Genomic DNA, 12,497 nt, shown 5'->3' with positions numbered 1-12,497 from the left:
GAATAATTCTTATGCCTACTCGGCTCACGTAAAATACGATCTCAAATCAAACGGAATACGCTATGAATATCTAACCAGACGTTTGCATATTTTAGTGTATACCTCATTTAGATTTCATTCGTGGCGTGTGAAAATATTCATATCATATTTATTAGGGCGTCAGGGCGGAACGGTAAAGTTATATACTCTTTTATAGCATCGTAACCTTGAAAGCGTTTAGCTAGTGCGAGCATCTACCCCGCACTCGAGGCGGTCACGGTCGCAGCGTGCACGCTCGAGCGCGGGACGTCCGCTCAGCTCGGCGGCCGGCGCTGGAAAGCGGTCGCAGCGCGCGCGGGGAATGTTTACCCGCACCCGCACCCCCACCCCGGCCGTGCCAGCTGAGCAGCGGCACGCTATATTTAGGTTGCGCTGTAAATATTCGCTCCAAGTACGGAAAGCGCCCCCTCCCACCGGGGGAGCGGGTGGGCTGGGAGTACGTAGTTCCGAGCGACATGAGCGGGTAAAAGTTGAAAGTTCACCAACGCCTCGCACACGAGTTCGCGCTGTTAGTGAAGGTTTTCTTTATTTAAATTCTGTTGCAACTCGTTCTGCCTCGTATTGCCCCGCATTTGCGATGCCGACTTATTTCTCGGCGCTTACACCTCTTGAGCGCCCCGATTTTTATTAACTTTTACATCTGAAAAGCAATTAAGTATGCGATGTTCGATACAGTTACTTCGCATTCGTTTTTCGAGGCGATTCAATTAAACTGAACAAGCTTTTCAGATTATAAAAGCGTCGAAAACGATCTGTCGGATGACGTCAAGGCTATTGCGAATGTATACGAGCTCCTCTTTAGGCAAATTAATACAGATTACTTCGCCCGCGATGGGCTATTTGCGTGCCCGCTCAAATTGGGCATGTCGTTATTTTTTGCTACATCATTTGGTTGAGCTTAAATCGATAAACTGTCATCGCTGAAGGTAATTTATTAAATAAATGAAACATTATTCAATGTGCTGACTTATAGATGATACTGCAGGGCGACTAATGGTGGATGGATCGATGTTGGGCATACATTCAGTTGTATCAGAATCCGTATCTGGAAACCACCGTTCAGTTTTCGTATACTCGTATTCTTCTTCAGCCTCAGTCTTATGTTTCTCGTGTTTCGGATCGTGGAATGTGACAATGTTCAAGACAGGGGCTGTCCCGCCGAATGCAATTCGTTCCTCGAAGCTAGTTACAGCTAATATCGAGCCGGCAGCTGGGTAGGAGCAAGTGATGTATCGATTGTGGAGGTTGATTACTTCGACGCAGTTGGTTCCACTGCCACCAATAATACCGTATTTACCCTTGCGATTGTACTGAAAATTGTGCATGCATTTAGTTTTTCGTAAACGAAACAAAATAATGGAGGTGCTAAAAGCTATACATTGTGAATAACTAAACAACTTTTGGCTCCGATTTATTTGAGCTAAACCTTGTTAAAGTTAACAAATCGAATATTGAAATTGAAGAACATTGGACGGCAAAGATTAAGTTTCAAATTTAAATTGTTAAAGAGAACTTTGGTTTAACAAAATTTTGGGATACTTTTAAAACCCGACCACTAAATACATTTTGAAGCGGCGAACTTTGGCGATACCTACTTATTTCGTACTTAACTGTTTTGCCTGGGAATTAAATGAAAACAACCATCCGAAACCTCAGAAAGTTTGCCCTTACGAGAACATTATATATAATGTTTGAATTACATCGTTGTTTATTTTGTGTAATTATATTTTCAGAACAAATAAGATAGGTACTGTTCCAGGCGTAATTTCACCTTTAACTACATAAGTAAGATTTGTGTAGGTACAACAGGCAATTATTTTGCATTTTCCTTTTTTATTTCTTTGAAAATTTTGTTAAACCAATTTTAAAATATTGTGAATTATTTTAAAATGTTGTTTTTTATCCATAGCAAATATTGTTTCACACACAGACAATACATATCTGTGGTTTCACATCTTAATAGGTACGACAATCGATTATAATTGTGCCATTTTAATTGCAAAAAGGAAATCTTTATTTCCCATATTATATCTACAACCATACTGAACTAGATTCTAAAACAAATCAAAATACATACCTGCATCGACCTCCAATAACGGCAGGCGTAAATATATTCACCATCGATATCTGGTCTTCGGTTCTGCACTCGGATTATGTTGAGCCGTTTCCTTGCTACAATGTCCCATACTGTGAGAGCTTCTGTCGGCTGCCAGCTGCCAACTATGCAGTGATCCCTCTGTGTTATGGAAATTCGGACCTTATTGTTAGAATCATTGATACAGTTAAGTATATTATGTGATTTTTGTTTAAGTTGTACATCAAAGTAATGTATTTTATCATGTCTAATATCTGGATAATACATAAAATACATTCATTTAAATCATGTAAATCGGTTCAGAAACCTCGGCGTAATCGGTGTTCATACATAAAAAAAATATACCGGCCGAATTGATAATCCTCCTTTTTCGACTTCAAAAGTCGGTTAAAAATGATGGTCATGTCTAGGTACCAGTTATGAAAAGTAGGTATTTGTGAACTTATACCGATGATAATGATCAGAACAATGTAGGGAAAACAAATAAGGGGTTGACCCGAACCATTTAATTTTATCGAGCACCTTTTAAAAGGATTAAGGAATAGGATAAATCGGATTATTTTCGTATTATCGTAACTAAAAGTACTTCGAAAGTTAACAACGAAAATCGCAATGTTCAGAGAAAATTTCCACATCCAGACAATAAGCAATTCAACGCAATTAGAGGCAAAACCTGAATAAATAAAACAAAAAGTACCTACACAGAGCCAGCGGCAAAGTTAACCAAAATTAATTTTCAAAACAGAAAAACTTCACCGCGAGCTCCTCTGATGGAAAGTATTAAAAATATAACACTTCAAAGGTAAAGTATGAACTATGAGAGCGTCAAACTTAATAACGAGTCGAGAGGACAATACTCCAGAAGCTCTGCCATGCACCCTGAGGTAACCAAGACTGACTTTTAATTAAAATTTCTTATTACACAAACATAATATGTGCGCTGGGTATACGCGATAATAAACAATGATAATTAAATAGATACCATCAATACAGTAGCATGCATGATAAATATCATATATGTACCTAGCAGTAACATCCTAAGATCACACCATAGGCCAGGAATATATTCATACAAATGCAATCAATTGAAACAAAAAGCCTATATGCCATCCATTTATCAAAATATCCTACCCAATTGAATGTGTAGGGAGATTAATGGCAAAATAATAATATGGTGCATAAGTTAGCATATTAATTGGGGCCGGCTGATAAATGGCTATGTATTCCTACATCCATCAGATTAGCGGCATAGAGAATATTAATGACCTATGATAATTCATTTATTTTGCAATTAAATCCCAAACCTTCCATAGAGGTGGAGTTTTTTCGTGTTAATGAACGAGTCATTATGAAAACATACTCAGAGTTATATAATTAAAACGTAGGACAAATTAAGTCCCCGAGGACAATTCCAAACCCACTGTAATAAAGGGTTTAAATGACAAATCATGTTTAAATAAGATAGCTCTCTACACCTTGTATTAATTAAATGGATCCCGTGCCTTCAATAACACACCATTTTCCAGTAATTTATTACTTTCATCTATTTTATACGTTGTGCTATTCCGAACCTTATAATCTCTAAGGCAGAAGATAAATAATCCTTCACATTGTAAAGGGATTAAACTTATTCTAAACATTGAATAACGATAAAGTATTTTATACATTGAGGAGAACTTATTAGACGTATGCCGTAATCTTAAAAGGAAAGCTTCACTTGATTAATTGAAGAGGTTTTATCCTCTTAACTTCTTATATCTAAAAGCCGACTCGTTTTGAAAGACATTTCACTAGTCGTTTTATCTAAGTAATATAGTTAGTAGGTTAAATAAAATAATCTGAATTTTTCGCATAGGTCTTGATACCTTATTTTATTCTTTGAACTTGGGTTAAGACTTATCTATACTCTATAGGTTTTTATTGCGAAATTGTAAAAAGATAGACCATGGCACAAAAGACTGCTATTAATCTAGATATTTATCTTCGTATAATCTCTTAAAAATGTACAATCACTATTAACCTTTTTATCCTAAAATATATGAAATATTTACTGACAATATAAAAATGTTCGAGCGACATGAATACGGCAGCGGCAAATTCATAACACGGTTCATTTATCATCCGTTTTGCGTAACACGCATAACTTATTTCTCGATTAATCTTAAAACTTCTATACAACTCGAATTTAACACACGATAATATATGGGCACGATGACAAGCCGAAATTCTAAACGATCGTGTTTACCTTATAATATCTCCATAAAACAAATTGTAAATAATGCTGGAAAATTCTTGTACGTAAAAGGTTTTGAACGTTCCATTTTCAGTAAGGATTGTTACATAACAGTAACGTCTTTACGTTTATTTACCGAATGCCGATGTATACAAAAGACAAGCATCATAACATGAAACGATTCTGCGTATCGGAGATCGATATAATAAAACAACTAACTTAAACATAATACCCAATTCTATTCTTAAATAACAATTCTGCACGTAGAACGTAAATTGGTCTGTAACTCTTCATTTCAAATTCAAAGGTGACCTATAAACGTTCTAGACTTTTTAATTTAAGAAAACTGACGTGGAAAGTTAGAATTTTATAATAACAAGAAAAATTATAGTATCTGGGATTTGGGCCTACACGAGCTTGAAATTTGATTTTATTACCGAAAATATCAGAAATGGGAATCGTCTCGATTTATATGAGAGCCTTTGTGAGTATTATATCTCAGAATGCGGCGCAATTAGGCTTAGCTCGATGTTATTAATTGAATGGGAATAAATGGCGTAAGCGAGTCTTTGTTGAATTAAATCTTTTGATGGTTCTTTAATAGCGATAACTTTGCTTCCATAGATAAAAAATATATTTTAATTAAGAACACTTACATTCAAATCAATGCTGTCGCTGCACACATCGACTCCTTCGAATGTTGTAACGCAGCCAACTTGGCACCTAGTATCCCAAATCTGTGGATTATTACCATGTAAACAAAATACAAATTAAAAAAAAAATTTGTTTTTCAGCTAGGATAGTTATTTGGAAATATCTTGATATTTCCGAATTATTTCTTTGATCAATTTGTGTCGTCAGTTTGTGTAGAGTCCGCTATGGTAGGTTTATCAATGTGTAGAAATACAACAAAATGATAATAGGCTGTATCCGTAATACACTTATACTTTATACTCATATAGTTATGCTAAAAAGATTATATTGTACTTATATATTTTTTAATTACTTAGTTAAACCACCAGATTACAGCAAAACAATTAAGCCCTTTGCCTGTAGGTATTACAAATAAGCTACAGAATCACTCGTGACGTGAGCTTAACTCTCAAAAGAAGAGCTTAGACGAGTACCTATGAGTTAACCACTTTGTGAAATATTTTAATCCCATCAAGCGTAGTTGAACGGAAGTCGGACATTTTGTTTATGTTCATTATTATTAAATCCGTAATTATATTATAAATCCCTGCGGTAATCTGCATAATTTTAATTTATTACGTTTTAACGGCAAATTTGTTTTGATTAGTTTTAATTACGAGTTTATAGAGGATTATTGCAAAATTAAAACTTGAACATAGAATTGCTGAAGGCGGCTTCGATCTGAATTAATTATTATCACATAGTAACGAGAAGTATTAAGAAAGCGGCAGACCAAAAGCTAACTTTATTTTATTTATTTTTATTTTATTTTATTTTTATTGTAAATATAAAAACAATTATTAATTTAAATTCCTGACGCCTACATGTCCTCAATTAATATATAATAGGTACCTAAATGCAGAAAATGTTCAGATAAGTTGCTTGTTAACAAAACCTGATTATTTAATCCTTTTTGTAGTTCTTAAGAACAGGATCGTTAGAGAGCTGCTTACTTCAACTTTAAAAGAAACAAGAAAGAATTGAGCTTTTAAACTGATATAACTGTAAGACTTTGCAAATTCTGAATCATGTTAAACTTCTGTTTAACAAAACAGTAAAAAATAAACAAACAACATGCAAGAGAGATTAAAGTCGTTAAGTGTATATGGTAGTAGGTAACTTAACATATAATAATTATTTAACTATTATAACCTTAGAGCATTAAACCACCATTATAACTGTACGTATATATTTTAGTCAAGCACAGAAATATTAATTTTGAATATCCTGGGCTCTAGCCACATGTCCTATATCACCGAGATAGAACATTGTAAATCAGTTATAACAAAATGTTTTTATTTTTTATTTTTATTGAATCAAAGCCATCGGAACTTTGAGTTATTATAGGCACAACCTAGATTATTTTAGTAGATTTAGTAGATACATATCTAAAGTACACATGTACTAGAAATATCCTTTGCGTTGCTGTGGCAACAATAATAAATATTAGTGATACAACACAGTACAATTATTTCTCACTCTCAACGTCTTATCCCAGGCTGCACTAGCGAAGACACACGGTCTCTCGTCATGGCACCGCACCGCACACACTTGGCCAAAGTGCATGCGTTGCAGTTTCTTCGGTATGAACTGTAAGCGCAGTTTGTGCACTTTGTACGTTGTTTCAGCCTGTAATTGAGCTCATGTTATACAAATGCTAATTGCACAATATATTTTATAGAAATAAAAAAAGTAACGAATCAAGAATCTTTCCACAAGAACAAAATGCTCTTATTGTTAACATTATAAGTTATGCAAAAATTGCAATGCAGTAAATGATGACTTAATAATTATAATATTGACGCAGTGCTAAATGCTACAATAATATTACCCCTTTGGAACCCTTTTTATGTTGTGTTAATAAAACTTGACACAACATAAAAAGGGCCCCAAACAGCATGGTATTACAAAACGCATCCATCATTAAGTGGCTAATCTATATTGACCATTTAAACCTCGCCTGTCAAAATTGACGTAACTCGATAAGGGAATCCTTGACCAGTAAGTTGCCAGTTGCGACCTACTTTCTGGGTTGAGGACTTTCGAAAATCTCGTAAACCAATCTTATATTGCCAATAAAACGGGATTAGGTTGACGGTTTACGACAGGCAACACTTTATCGTAAGCACGGGATGTAATGGCCACGGTTGCTGGTTGCCATCGTAAAAAAAATCTGCTGTATGAAGTAATAATATGAAATACTGGTCTTCTTTATTTGTGTTTGTATTAAAGGAGGCTTCTGTTGCGGATGTTTATATGATTTCAAATATATTACATGCTGCCTGACGCCGAATTACGACGAAAAATTTGTCAGGATTTATGACGCAGGCCAATTTTTTTAATGGTTGGCCACACAGACCCTACATTTTAATAATTATTATTGCTTTATCATAGAAACCACGTCATGTACTCACGTAATATTATACATTTAATTAAATGTTCTTTTTATTACAAATATTTAGAATGTCCACAAATGCACTGGTGCCAAAGAGAAAAGCACAAACGAACTCTATATAAATATGCTAATTGTAAGGGAAAAACGAGAGCGTTAAAAGCACTCAGCCACAATGAAACACTCGCATTTCTAGTTCTATTGTTAAAACAACTGCCAGGATTAAAGGAGACTTACGGTTTATGCAAACAATTTGCAAGCGTCATGAGCCACTTAATAAATGTTAAGCTGTTTTTCCACGATAGAAAAAATTGTCAAGGGACGGGTCTTTTATATCAAAATATAAGTGTTTCGACCAAATTCCCACGTATGTGGATGTGGGCCGACTTCAAACATATGTTCAACAAGGGCCCCTCGACCTTAGCATACAGCTACATTGTAGAGGCCGGTGCTACGGTGCTACGAATTTCTTACGTTTCTAGTATGTTTGTGGTTGTCGGACCGTTTGAAAATAGGCTAATAGATCGCCTCATGATAGATAGAGTGAATAAGATACCACAGTATTTAAACTATCATTATTACTTAGTTGTTACCAATAAAATAATGCTTTGTGAAAAGCCTGCTTTAAACAAAAGGGAGTTGACGGTTTAAAAAGTAAAATCCAAATCAAAAATGATATATTGGAGCTCCCTTATACATATATTATAACCTTTTTTAATTTTTTCGACGGTTTATGTATAAATCACAATGAAAATTTTCACTATTATTGTCCCTTTTTATCTAGTATTTTACTCTTCACTAAACAAATTTTTATGTGACGAAATGAAATGATGTGAATATTTTTTTTGCAAGCTTATTGCGTAGAAATGAACTTATTTGAATAATTTTATCTGCTATTTAAAGTGTGTACTTTAGAGCAAGTATAAGTACTACGTACACGATTCAATTTTTATTCACAAACACAAATTTGTGTGAAAATTATCACAGTCTCCAGATAGATTAATTTGTAGTTATTATAGACACCACAAATTTACAAACGTTATTTTTCAAACACAAGCTACGGTCTCTTTAACACGATCACGTTAAAGCTTTTAATGTCAGTACTTAAGTATTTCATGCATATTCAAAAGCGATAAACAGAAAACCGTATTGTTAAAGAGCTAATAACAATAAATTCGCCACCTGACTAGTTTTATTCGCATTCGAAGTATTTTATCCATAGGTAATGCTAGTGAAACTAATAAAACAACCAATGAAAATAAATTTCACGTGTAGGTACGTACTTTATTCATGACCGTCCTTAATAAACATTAAAGCAATTTAATATTCGTTTATTTAAACGAATGAAATAGGTAGAAATTGTTCACTGTATAAATTGAATTTTACTCATGAAACTTGTTGAATCATCAACACAGTGTATTTTAGGTGTACGATATAATAATTTATTCGTTAATGTATTTTGGTATATCAAAAGATGATACTATTCTGTTATAGTACTAAAGTATAAATTTATTCATCAACATTAAGATATCTATTATTAGATAGTATTGCCAACTATAACTTAGATAACTACTTATAAATTACTTTCTGTGTCTTTGTTAGATCAAAATAGCTCTTAATTTTGCGAACTTGCGAAGGAATCGAAAATGTCTAAGCTTTTTGAATAATTTCTGAACAAATAAAAGTTTAACAAAAATCTACCTATACTAAATCACTTATTTTAAATTACGTATCACATTATAGGTATTTTCCAATTGAAATTCAATCACACAAACGTGCTAACGACAAAACTAGGGGTGTTCTAGGATTTCTGTTCTTTGCGGGTAGACGAAGATAAAAACTAACGTACCTCTTGAGTCTCCATGTCGTATACTTTTATTGATCCGTCAGCATATCCGACAATAAGCTTCGCTTCGTCAGCACATAACCCCAACGATAGAGCTGGCGATCTCTCTGTTATATTATACAAATGTTTGTTGAAGTTGGTGAAATGGAAAGGTTGGAATTATACAATTTGCCTGCGACATATTTATTATAATTTAAAGGACAACTTCGAAATTTGTATACCTGTATACATATATTAAAAAAACGACATCAATTTTTGTTGCGTAATTTTATAATTATTTTAAGCATAGACAAAGAGACGGCGGAAAGCGACTTTGTTTTATACTATGTAGTGACGATCATTAGCAAAAAGAATATCTAATGGGATCTTGCTACCTTTCATGTCGTTAGAAATAATTTAAAAATTTATAAATATGAGCCCTGCAGTTTTCATACCCATAGGTATAGACAATTTATTTAAAAATGCACTACAAGTTACAACTTACAACTAGGAAAATTTACCCTTTATATGTAGGTTCTTATAATAATACCTAGCACAATATAAGAAATAGATAACATACGTGTAATAAAAGGCACGGCGGAGGAAGAAATACCCGGTGCACCATAATATTGTGTATTTAAATACTCGAGAGCGGGGTCCGCTCGGATACAATATTGCGGCGGATCTTCTGTGGATGCCACCAGCTATTGAATGAAAACATTGTATAAGCAGTTTTGTTATTTATATATTTTGTCGCAGTCATCGGGTTGAATCTGCTATTTGATTAAATGTAGTCATTTTTATGAACGCGCTAGTCATTCAATCAAATACCTAGCAGATTGAACCAGATGACGGTGACATAGCTACCTACATAGTTAGGATCTTATGGTTAGATATTCGGTTGATTATTGCAATTTATTGCAATGTTATCTTCCGGTTTATATTTTCATACTTACACGTGGTATTTCCGATGTTGAAGGTTAAAATTACCTTGGATTCCGAGAAATTTTGTCCCTTGTCGATTTCAACTCGTAATTACGATTTGCTATAAACAATCTTTGATCAACGAATTTAAATCACTTCAAAGCCACAGACTAATAATAATATACTACGTATACAAAGCTAAACTTGGATATTTGGGATATTATCTATAAATAAGAAATTACAGATACCCTCATAATATTTTTCTTCCTTGATATATTTGTATTATCTGATAAAGTTCAAATATAACGTTAATTTCTTACATTCGGAATCTCAATTCTATAAACAGCGCCATCTGTACACGCAGCGTAGCAAACGCGTTCCTCCACACGGCTGTATTCAATCGCATACACAGGCTTTGGCGGAAACTGGATGTTACGAAGCGTACATAGAACCGCGCCAGTGCTGCCATGTCGCATCTAGAAATATTTATTTTCATACGAGTTGTTTAGTTTTATTTCCAAACTAGATTTTCGCCCGCAGCTTCGCCCGCGTAGTCAAAGGAAAGCCCGCTTATTTCCCGTTCCCTTGGGATTTTATTCTATGTGTTGACTCTAGTTACCCTCTCTAGGGTGAGCGTGTTAATTCTTATTAGCGTCTAAAATTCATAAAAATTCATTCGGTTCAGCAGTTTTGCGTGAAGGACTAACAAACAAACATGATCATAACAGCTAATGTCTTTGTTTCTCTCTCTTTTCAAAAGTCTTTAATAAAGCTTCGTAAGCTTTGAATTTGAGTGCTAGATAACATGACAAATCCTTAATTAGGTATATTGTTTTCTTCTCTGCAAAAATACTTTGTACCGTAACTCATATAAGTCTATGTACGTTATCTTCAAAATCAGTAGATATTATTTAATAAAAAGGCCTTTCCTGAAAAATTTATTTCACCGAATAATTGCCAGCCTATCAAGTTTATATACGCAATTATATACCTGAATAGCTCCCGACGCGTGACCTACAATAAAATGACAGCCATTTGGAGAGTATTTCATCGCCGTTATTGCCCCCATTTCGGTCCCATACCATCGATTAAACATAATTTTATTGGGTGTCCCTTTTATAAATTTATCGTTATTTTCTTTTATCCAACCAAAATTCGGCTGTTGGATAATTCGCTGATAGAACATGGGATACCATATTGTAGGATTCTTTTCCGTTTCATAATATCTTTTAATGCTTTTTGCATATTCATCAATGATTTCCTTATGGATATCCATTTATATTTAATATTTTATTGAATGTTCTACATTAGGTCCATTACACGACCAGCGGGATTTTTATGTCATGGTCAATGACTTGTGTTTAATCATTAATGTTTCTTTACATAGTGTATAATACATATTTCACATAGGAAATAAAGGCCGATTAACGCCAGTCGTTAATATTTCGGTGTACAATTTAAAAACGAGTTTTCATGTTTGTGCGGATTTCGTTACGTAGGTACCTACGCGGGATTTCGTTGCGTACACGGGACGCAAAACATCATAAAAGATCAAGAAAAATGGCCTTGTTTTAGCTCCAGCTCTTCTTTCGTTTGGTTTTTATTTAAACCCTACATCAAGGATATACATATAGTTAGCTACCTAATATTTATAAGTTTCAATATTGGCATTAGACACGGATATAGTAACCTGAATAAGCCCCGAAGAATGTCCGACAACAATTCCCTCACCATCCGGCGTATACTCCATCGATGTAATAAATCCATACTCAGATAAATAACTCAAACTCGCCAGGCATTCGTTTGGTGTATCTTTTATAAATTTATCATTATTCTCATCAATCCATGTTAGGTTAGGTGGCTTAATATTTTTTTCAACGAAAGAAGTGAACGATGATCTTCCTCCCATTTGCTCATGGTCGAGTTGCTTTTTAATTCGATATCCATATTCTTTGACAAACACCGCTATATCTGATTCACTATCTGATAAATTAAATCGGCTGTACGTAGAGATATTAAATAAACTTGATGCCATGTTGTAAAACGTCTCGAATAATAAATTCAATAGATCATTATATATACTGACATCTTCTATTCTGCAACTTCATTACAACCACATTACAACTTGCTGTGGCAACTTGCATGGCATGGCCATGGACAGCAGCTGTGTGTCATGATTTGCTATAAATACTTTTTATAAAGCTAGTAGGCGAGAGTGCGAGATCCACAGCGAGATCACAGGTAGGTAACTGCACAGAACCTGTGTGTGTAACATACTAGTAAAAATGTGAGTAAA

General features: G+C 34.2%; 1 protein-coding gene across 1 annotated transcript; it reads right to left on the bottom strand.

The window, feature by feature from the left end:
- Positions 1-216: 216 nt before the first annotated feature.
- Positions 217-12,236, bottom strand: LOC149905736 (uncharacterized). The gene is made up of 9 exons (XM_090105307.1): positions 11,892-12,236; positions 10,522-10,677; positions 9,858-9,981; positions 9,302-9,405; positions 6,540-6,689; positions 5,024-5,104; positions 2,117-2,275; positions 1,007-1,349; positions 217-545 (listed from the first exon to the last, which is right to left on the bottom strand). The coding sequence occupies exons 1-9, from the start codon at positions 12,234-12,236 to the stop codon at positions 217-219; spliced, it is 1,791 nt and encodes a 596-aa protein (XP_089961433.1).
- Positions 12,237-12,497: the final 261 nt, after the last annotated feature.

Source organism: Colias eurytheme, chromosome 9 (genome assembly GCF_061535395.1).
Source record: "Colias eurytheme isolate Ceu_HAF_F1 chromosome 9, ilColEury1 Martin Lab GWU primary, whole genome shotgun sequence".
Lineage (NCBI taxonomy): Eukaryota > Metazoa > Arthropoda > Insecta > Lepidoptera > Pieridae > Colias > Colias eurytheme.
This window is presented reverse-complemented; position numbering and strand designations above follow the sequence as displayed.